General features: G+C 41.1%; 2 protein-coding genes across 3 annotated transcripts; both read right to left on the bottom strand.

Annotated features, from left to right (window-relative positions):
• Position 1: 1 nt before the first annotated feature.
• LOC114519299 (actin, cytoplasmic) lies at positions 2-8,654 on the bottom strand. 2 transcript variants are annotated; one of them, XM_028539416.1, is made up of 4 exons: positions 8,517-8,654; positions 1,918-2,126; positions 1,710-1,820; positions 2-1,033 (listed from the first exon to the last, which is right to left on the bottom strand). In XM_028539416.1, the coding sequence occupies exons 1-4, from the start codon at positions 8,557-8,559 to the stop codon at positions 269-271; spliced, it is 1,128 nt and encodes a 375-aa protein (XP_028395217.1). In that variant the 5' UTR covers positions 8,560-8,654; the 3' UTR covers positions 2-268. The 2 variants fall into 2 exon arrangements, with proteins under 2 accessions (XP_028395217.1, XP_028395216.1); XM_028539415.1 differs by lacking the exons at positions 2-1,033; positions 1,710-1,820; positions 1,918-2,126 and adding exons at positions 6,921-7,894; positions 8,117-8,227 and having other exon boundaries at positions 8,308-8,654.
• Positions 4,158-6,001, bottom strand: LOC114519300 (actin, cytoplasmic-like). Its single transcript, XM_028539417.1, has 3 exons — positions 5,503-6,001; positions 5,308-5,418; positions 4,158-5,009 (listed from the first exon to the last, which is right to left on the bottom strand). Exons 1-3 carry the CDS (start codon positions 5,752-5,754, stop codon positions 4,245-4,247), a joined length of 1,128 nt encoding a protein of 375 aa, XP_028395218.1. The 5' UTR covers positions 5,755-6,001; the 3' UTR covers positions 4,158-4,244.
• Positions 8,655-9,432: the final 778 nt, after the last annotated feature.

The following is a 9,432-nucleotide window of genomic DNA, read 5'->3' as shown; positions in this document are numbered from 1 at the left end:
GTCTAGAAGCAATTGTGTGTTTTATTCAATCATAATATCAAATCTACAAAAAGTTAGCTAAGAGGGTTGTAAAAAAAGAAACGCTCCTTTTTATGTAATTTTTATAGTTTTTTGTGAACCAGCAATGTCAATATTGAACTGTACAGACTGTTTTTCAAAGCACAATATTCCAGAAAATAAGCAATTTGGTTTGATTATTTAGACATACTGTAAAGGTTTATAACAAGAGTATGTTAGAATTAGGAAAATAACTATATGTCCATTGAGCTTAGAAGCATTTTCGGTGAACAATGGATGGACCAGATTCATCATATTCTTGTTTTGAGATCCACATCTGTTGGAAGGTGGAAAGTGAGGCCAAGATGGAGCCACCAATCCAGACAGAGTATTTCCTTTCTGGTGGAGCGATAACCTTGATTTTCATTGTTGGTGGTGCGAGAGCTGTGATCTCTTTCTGCATTCTGTCGGCAATACCAGGGAACATGGTAGAACCACCAGACAACACTGTGTTAGCATAGAGATCTTTTCTGATATCAACATCGCATTTCATGATGGAATTGTAGCAGGTCTCGTGGATACCAGCAGACTCCATTCCGAGGAAGGATGGTTGGAAGAGAGCTTCAGGACATCTGAACCGCTCGTTGCCAATGGTGATAACCTGGCCATCAGGAAGCTCGTAGGATTTTTCCAAGGTGGAACTGCTTGCTGCTGTATCCATCTCCTGTTCAAAGTCAAGAGCAACGTAGGCCAACTTTTCTTTGATGTCACGAACGATCTCCCTTTCGGCAGTTGTGGTGAACGAGTAACCTCTCTCGGTCAAGATCTTCATCAGGTAATCTGTGAGATCACGACCAGCCAAATCGAGACGAAGGATGGCATGAGGTAAGGCATAACCTTCATAGATTGGTACGGTGTGGGAGACACCATCACCACTGTCGAACACGATTCCTGTCGTACGACCAGAAGCATACAGGGATAACACAGCCTGGATAGCTACATACATAGCTGGGGTGTTGAATGTCTCAAACATAATCTAAAAAAATTGTTAAGTCTCAATTTAATAACACAGAGTAGGGATATTTAAAATACTGCAAAAATTGTAGCAACAGGTTGGTAGGTAAGCTATGCATTACTTGAACTTTGAGATGTGATAATTTAAGGGACTTTTATACAAAATCTTTTAATGAATAGAAGTAGTTTGCTATGAAATTGAAACGTCAGGAAGTTCCTTCCAATATTCGAGTTCGACCGTTTATAATATATTTTTAAAATAGAACTTAATTAATAAAACGAAATATGAGGAAGTGATGCCCTAAACCAAAAATGCCACACCTTTTATGTTAAATTTGCTGAAAATATATCAATCTGAGTTATAAAACAAACGCATTCAGCTTTTTAAAAACAACACGACTACAATGTTACATATTAATAAAATTAATCGACAAATTGGTGTCAAAAAACTTCGATTAGAACTTGTTAAAACTTCTAATTTTTATTAAACAAATTCGAACATGCTTGAACCTGCTGTGAACTTCAAACGAGATAAGTTTTTAGTATTTGATATGCGATTACATTCTAACTTCGAAGCAGCATCGAGCTATCGATATACTTTAGCGATATTTCAAGTGATACTTCTGCCATGAGTTTCGAAAAGGCAACATCTGCCATTTAAGTACAAATATGGCGATATATTGTATGTGCTTGCTTACCTGGGTCATTTTTTCACGGTTGGCTTTGGGATTCAACGGGGCTTCGGTGAGAAGGACGGGGTGTTCTTCTGGTGCTACACGAAGTTCGTTGTAGAAGGTGTGATGCCAAATCTACAAGCACAAACAGAAAATAAGGGCGTTAACCGCACGATCTTAAATACGTGTAGGCATTTAAACGAAACCATTTTGACGGCAAATAAACCCCTACCTTTTCCATATCGTCCCAGTTTGTGACGATGCCGTGTTCGATGGGGTATTTCAAGGTAAGGATACCTCTTTTGCTTTGAGCTTCATCGCCAACATACGAGTCTTTTTGGCCCATACCAACCATCACACCTTGATGGCGAGGACGACCGACGATGGAGGGGAATACAGCTCTTGGCGCATCGTCTCCGGCGAAACCAGCCTTGCACATACCAGATCCATTATCAACAACTAATGCCGCAACGTCGTCTTCCATTTTCGATAAGTTTCTAAGCTTCCTTTAAAGTGCTATCCAACCTCGCGCCAAGTCTGAACAAGACTTCAAACAAGTGAGACAGAAAAGATAAGCCTTGCACAATTTAAACGCTGGGGTCCTTACGTCACTTCCGGTTCACGCACGACACGCGTGTTTTCGTTTCGATATTGTTGCGCTAATTATGCAAACACTTAGTCAATGCACCGTGCGTAGCTATTATAAGCTCGCAATGAGTAACCCGTCAATCGCGTGGAGTTCTACCAATGTAATCAACTGCGAATGTGTAATTTGTCCTTTTCATCCACACTGCATCGCCCTGCAACGTTTTTATCTTTAAGTATTAAGGGGATCAATGGGAACTGGGGTGGGGGAGGGGGTGGGGCCTGGGGTGGGGGAGGGGGTGGGGCATAGTAGGTTGTTACCCGTTGCTATGTTGGACTTGTTTGCAAACGTTTTATAAAAATTTTTTTAGGTATTCAACACCACAAGAAAAGGGAGTTAGAGCAGAATACAAATGCTGCCCAAACAGATGTTTTTCCTGGGGGTGGGCTGCCCCCCTCCTTGGGGTAGATGCCACCCCCTCTTGCACCCAGCTTAAAATGCCAGTGACTAAACACACTCTAGTCCAAAAATATAAACAATTCCAGCTGCAATGTTTAGGACATATTACTTAAATTTTACAACAGAAGTACTGTTATTATTTTTGTGGTTAGACTAAGTCACTATTACTCGAAAATTTAGAAGCGTTTTTGGTTAACAATGGATGGTCCTGTTTCATCATATTCCTCTTTCGAGATCCACATCTGTTGGAAGGTTGAAAGAGAAGCCAAGATGGAGCCACCAATCCAGACAGAGTACTTTCTTTCAGGTGGAGCACTAACTTTAATTTTCATTGTTGGTGGTACAAGAGTAGTGATCTCTTTTTCCATTCGGTCAGCAAAACCAGGAAACAAGGTAGAACCACCAGCCAACAGAATGTTAGCAGACAGGTCTTTCCTGATATCAACATTGCATTTCATGATTGAATTGAAGCAGGTATCAGTGATACCTGAACAACTCATTCCGAGGAAGGTTGGTTGAAAGAGGGCTTCAGGACATATAAATCGCTCTTTGCCAAGAGTGATCACCTGACCATCAGGAAGCTCATAGTTTTTCTCCAAACTTGAACTGCTGGTGGCTGTTTCTATCTCCTGCTGAAAATCCAAGGCAACATAGGCTAACTTTTCTTTGATATCACGAACAATCTCCCTTTCGGCAGTTGTGGTGAAAGAGTAACCTCTCTCGGTCAAGATTTTCATCAGTAGATCAGTGAGATCACGACCAGCCCCATGGAAACGAAAAATTGAGGAATCTGTTTTGATAGGATATATTATACATCCCTTTCAAAAGTTCTTTGTCTCTTTTTTATCAGAGCTTTCGTCATTGCTCCCCCCAAGGAGGACGTCATATGCAAAGAATTGCGGAAAAAACATTACAAATGAGATTAAATTTCTGGTTTGCCTTCCAAACACTGGGCACGCATGTTACCATTTCGTAAAGTTACGCTAATTATGCAAAAATATTGCCAATGTGCTGCGCCTTCGCGCGGAGTTCTACCAGTGAAGTGTTTAAACGCGAATATGTAATTTGTCATTTTCATCCGCACCCCGTCGCCCTGTAACCTTTTGTTATCTTACAGCATTAAGCACTGAACGTTTCTCAGAAAGAAGGCCCGGGGGGGGGGGAGGGAGGCATTGATTCCGGTTGTTGTCCACTTGTTTTGGACTTGGTTGCAATTTGCAAACGTTTTATAAGAATTTTCTTATTTTCTTAGGTACTCAACACCACAAGAAAAGGCAGTTGGAGCTGCATACAAATGCTGCCCAAACAGATGTTTTTCCTGGGGTTGGGCTGCCCCCCTCCTTGGGGTAGATGCCCCCTCTTGCACCCAGCTTAAAATGCCAGTGACTAAACACACTCTAGTCCAAGAATATAAACAATTTCAGTCGCAATGTTCAGGACATATTACTTAAATTTTACAACAGAAGTACTGTTATTATTCTTGTGGTTAGACTAATTCACTATGACTCGAAAATTTAGAAGCATTTTTGGTTAACAATGGATGGTCCTGTTTCATCATGTTCCTCTTTCGAGATCCACATCTGTTGGAAGGTTGAAAGAGAAGCCAAGATGGAGCCACCAATCCAGACCGAGTACTTTCTTTCAGGTGGAGCGATAACTTTAATTTTCATTGTTGGTGGTGCGAGAGTAGTGATCTCTTTTTCCATTCGGTCAGCAAAACCAGGGAACAAGGTAGAACCACCAGCCAACACTGTGTTAGCGTAGAGATCTTTTCTGATATCAATATCGCATTTCATGATGGAATTGTAGCAGGTATCAGTGATACCTGGAGAACTCATCCCGAGAAAGGTTGGTTGAAAAAGGGCTTCAGGACATATAAATCGCGCTTTGCCAAGAGTGATGATTTGGCCATCAGGAAGCTCATAGTTTTTCTCCAAACTTGAACTGCTGGTGGCTGTTTCTATCTCCTTACTAAAATCCAAGGCAACATAGGCCAACTTTTCTTTGATGTCACGAACAATCTCCCTTTCGGCAGTTGTAGTGAAAGAGTAACCTCTCTCAGCCAAGACCTTCATTAGTACATAATTTAGATCACGACCACCGATATCAAGACATAAAATTGCATTAGGTATTGCACAACCTTGGTAGATTGGTACAGTGTGGGAGACACCATCACCACTGTCAAAAACGATTCCTGTGGTACGACCAGAAGCATACAGGGATAACACAGCCTGGATAGCTACACATATAGCTGGGCAGTTGAATGTCTCAAACATAATCTAAAATAAAAAATACAAATACTTATTTTGGTACAATTATAGAATACCCTGCCAATAGTGCATTATATTGTTTAATATCTGTCAGAAGGATCAATTTTAGTGTATAGAACTGCCCCGTTCTTTAAAAATAGTGTTTATTCCTTTCCTGTGAAAGTCCAATTCATGTATTCAGTAACATAAAACAAAGTGGACCTAGTTATATATGGCATACACTGTTAACACTTTGGTCCACTTTGTTGGATTGTCCAGGTATTCTATAATTGCTCCCAAAAGTACCAACAGGGAGCTTATTGCTTACCTGAGTCATTTTTTCACGGTTGGCTTTAGGGTTAAACGGTGGCTCTGTGAGAAGTACGGGGTGTTCTTCTGGTGCAACTTCGAGTTCGTTGTAGAACGTGTGATGCCATATCCAGAAAAACACAAAAATAATAGTTGAAGAGACCGTTTTAATACCACAAGTTGAAACGAGCATAAACGAACCTCAAAAACATACCTTTTCCATATCGTCCCAGTTTCTAACGATGCCGTGTTCGATGGGGTATTTCAAGGTGAGGTTCCCTCTTTCACTTTGAGCTTCATCGCCAACATACAAGTATTTCTGGCCCATACCAACCATCATATCTTGATGGCGAGGACGACCGACGATGGTGGGGAATGCAACTCTTGGCGCATCGTCTCCAGCAAAACCAGCCTTGCACATACCAGATCCATTATCAATAACTAAGGTTGGAAAATCTTCTTCCATTTTCGATAAGTTTCTTCTAAAGTGCTGTCGAACCTAATCGACAGAAATTTCCTTTAAATTGACAACTATGAGGGAGGGAGGAATCTGTTTTGAGAGGATATGTTATACATCCCTTTCAAAAGTTCTTTGTCTCTTTTTTATCACAGAGCTTTCGCCATTGCTCCCCCCCCCCTAGAAGACATCATAGTGCCCCCCCAAGGAGGACGTCATATGCAAAGAATTGCGGAAAAAAACATTGCAAATGAGATTAATTTCTGGTTTGCCTTCTAAACACTGGGCACTTCTGGTTCACGAGCAACACGCATGTTACCATTTCGTAAAGTCACGCTAATTATGCAAAAATATTGCCGATGGGAGTTATACCAGTAAAGTGCTTAAACGCGAATATGTAATTTGTCCTTTTCATCCCCACCCCGTCGCCCTGTAACCTTTTGTTATCTTACAGCATTAAGCGCTGAGAGAGGGATTGTTACCGGTTGTTGTTGTCCACTTGTTTTGGACTTGGTTGCAATTTTCAAACATTTTATAAGCATTTTCTCAGGTATTCAACTCAACTAAAAACAGCTGTTAGGCATCATGCTTTTGCAACGTTCAAGTTTGCGGCGATTTTGTAACCGAGCGCAGCGTTTCATCGCAGAACCATGCAACAGTTTGTAACCCAAAACAATGCTAAATAATGCACAGAAGTGCACTTGCTTTCTGTATTCGAAGTTACCACACAATGTTTGTGTATTGATAAATATTCGGCCAGCAATTACTTGAAGCCTCTCATACTATTAAACATTTTTCACTGGGGGAAAAAGGAGGCACTTTCATATGGTCCTGACGTATACCCCCCACACCTGATCGAGGGAAATCAGAATGCTCAAACAAAGTTTTTGTACTATAGTTAACACCTATACTAAAAACACATGGAGTGCTCGAAGTGGGGGGGGGGGGGCACCCACCCTAAGACATCATACATGCCAACCGATGCCAACCTTCAAGTGCAGGGATGACTGTCATGGACATATATGAAATAGGCAACTCCAGGTGATTGCAAACCAATATAGATTATTATCATAAAACCAAATTATATATAGTGCATTAATATATTCATCAGTTAAAATTTTGATACCTTAAATTTGGTTCATTTTCTATACTCAACTATCGACACCAACACATGATTTAGAAAATTGTTCTATGCATTTATTGTGAATTTTTTTAACATTATCTGTGAGTTACCTGTTGAACTGTACAGTCATAACTACTAAACACAATCTAGTCCAAAAATATAAACAATTCCAGTTCCATTATTCAGGACATATTATATAAATTTTACAACAGAAGTACGATTATTATTCTTGTGGTTAGTAAGTCATTTTTAGGCCAAAATTTAGAAGCACTTTCGGTGAACAATGGATGGTCCAGACTCGTCGTATTCTTGTTTCGAGATCCACATCTGTTGGAAGGTTGAAAGGGAAGCCAAGATGGAGCCACCAATCCAGACAGAGTATTTCCTTTCAGGTGGAGCGATAACTTTAATTTTCATTGTTGGTGGTGCGAGAGCAGTGATTTCTTTCTGCATTCTGTCGGCAATACCAGGGAACATTGTGGAACCACCAGACAACACTGTGTTAGCGTACAGATCTTTTCTGATATCAACATCGCATTTCATGATGGAATTGTAGCAAGTCTCGTGGATACCGGCCGATTCCATTCCGAGGAAGGATGGTTGGAAGAGAGCTTCAGGACATCTGAATCGCTCGTTGCCAATGGTGATAACCTGGCCATCAGGAAGCTCGTAGGATTTTTCCAAGGTAGAACTGCTTGCTGCTGTTTCCATCTCCTGTTCAAAGTCAAGAGCAACGTAGGCCAATTTCTCTTTGATGTCACGAACAATCTCCCTTTCGGCAGTTGTGGTGAACGAGTAACCTCTCTCGGTCAGGATTTTCATCAGGTAATCTGTGAGATCACGACCAGCCAAATCGAGACGAAGGATGGCATGAGGTAAGGCATAACCTTCATAGATTGGTACGGTGTGGGAGACACCATCACCACTGTCGAACACGATTCCTGTGGTACGACCAGAAGCATACAGGGATAACACAGCCTGGATAGCTACATACATAGCTGGGGTGTTGAATGTCTCAAACATGATCTAAAATAACAGATACAATAAGATAACAGAATTAATTACTGCCTTATCTCAAAATTAAATAAATTCTTCCTACGTTTCATGATATAATTAAAATAAAAACCAAAAAGGAGAATATTTAACTGGTTGTGGAAAATTGATGGCTAAGATCTTCGTAGCAAGCCATGTAGATAATTGATTATGATTTCAATGTACAAAAGTACCAACAGGGAGCTTATTGCTTACCTGAGTCATTTTTTCACGGTTGGCTTTAGGGTTCAACGGTGCCTCTGTGAGAAGTACGGGGTGTTCTTCTGGTGCAACTCGGAGTTCGTTGTAGAATGTGTGATGCCATATCTAGAGAAGCGAAAAAATACTAATTAAAGAGGGCGTTTACCACAAGCTGAAACGACTATAAACGAACCTCAAAAACCTACCTTTTCCATATCGTCCCAGTTTGTGACGATGCCGTGTTCGATGGGGTATTTTAAGGTAAGGATACCTCGTTTGCTTTGGGCTTCATCGCCAACATACGAGTCTTTCTGGCCCATACCAACCATCACACCTTGATGGCGAGGACGACCGACGATGGAGGGGAATACAGCTCTTGGCGCATCGTCTCCGGCGAAACCAGCCTTGCACATACCAGATCCATTATCAACAACTAATGCCGCAACGTCGTCTTCCATTTTCACAACTAACTTCGAGAGCTAAGCGTCTTCCACAGTACAGTTCAACAACGTACAACTTGCCACAACAAGCTATGAGTGCAAAGTGTTCTTCCAAAAATTTAAATGGCTGTAATTGGTGACGCCGTACGTCACATCCGCCTGGGATAACCTGTCCCTTCCATTTCCGGTCGAGTCAAGCCGCAGGGGAATGCCAAAAACACACAAAAATTCTAGCACAACTTCCTTAAATTTTCACCCTTTTTGGCCGATTATAATATAGGGAAGGCAGCAAAAAACCCTATCGGTGTAAGATATACTAACTACGGCTATTATCTTTAAATTTTGAGCGAGATTGGGCCTAAGGATGCGGGGAAAAGCAAGCTTTTTGGTTTGAAGTTTGGGTTGGAAGAAAACAAAAACATTGCACTACCGCGAGCGAATTTAATCCTTATTAGGCAATGCTCTGCAGACAACAAAGCCATGTGCATAGACTTTACTAAGTTTACCAAATATGGTCACACGATCGTTGATTGGTCAGTTTACGACAACCTGCTCAACCGTCTTTGAAGTGTGACTTACTTCCGTCACTTCCGTTGGCAATTTAAATTTTTAAAGAATACGGCACCATAACACATACAAAATATTATACAAAGGAGGTTAGGTCGATTTCACAACCAAATACTTCGAAATTGCGAGATAATAGTTCGCCTATAAGGTGCGCTTTCTTTCCTGATCCACCCAAGGTAACGAAGAAGGGCGGTCACTCTGCTGCTTTTTTTGACCCGAACTTTTTTGCCCTTTGAATGGGCTCGGCTGCAATTCAACAGCAGGCTGGCATATTCCGGTGTAAATAAGTTGTTTATTTAAGCTGTTTCAGGGTTAAACCTGCTT

This window comes from Dendronephthya gigantea, unplaced genomic scaffold (assembly GCF_004324835.1).
Source record: "Dendronephthya gigantea isolate DGI-Jeju-01 unplaced genomic scaffold, DenGig_1.0 000013F, whole genome shotgun sequence".
NCBI classification, from domain to species: Eukaryota; Metazoa; Cnidaria; class Anthozoa; order Malacalcyonacea; family Nephtheidae; genus Dendronephthya; species Dendronephthya gigantea.
The sequence above is the reverse complement of the archived record's forward strand: the minus strand, read 5'-3'. Positions and strand labels throughout refer to the sequence as shown.

Excerpts from the sequence above, each read along its gene's own strand:
- LOC114519300 (XM_028539417.1), bottom strand. The coding sequence starts at position 5,754 with ATGGAAGAAGATTTTCCAACCTTAGTTATTGATAATGGATCTGGTATG. Across the intron at positions 5,419-5,502 it reads ACTGGGACGATATGGAAAAG|ATATGGCATCACACGTTCTA; the intron begins GTATGTTTTTGA and ends GTGTTTTTCTGG. Across the intron at positions 5,010-5,307 it reads ACCGTGAAAAAATGACTCAG|ATTATGTTTGAGACATTCAA; the intron begins GTAAGCAATAAG and ends TTTTTATTTTAG.
- LOC114519299 (XM_028539416.1), bottom strand. The coding sequence starts at position 8,559 with ATGGAAGACGACGTTGCGGCATTAGTTGTTGATAATGGATCTG. Across the intron at positions 2,127-8,516 it reads AGTTGTTGATAATGGATCTG|GTATGTGCAAGGCTGGTTTC; the intron begins GTATGTGCAAGG and ends ATAATGGATCTG. Across the intron at positions 1,034-1,709 it reads ACCGTGAAAAAATGACCCAG|ATTATGTTTGAGACATTCAA; the intron begins GTAAGCAAGCAC and ends CAATTTTTTTAG.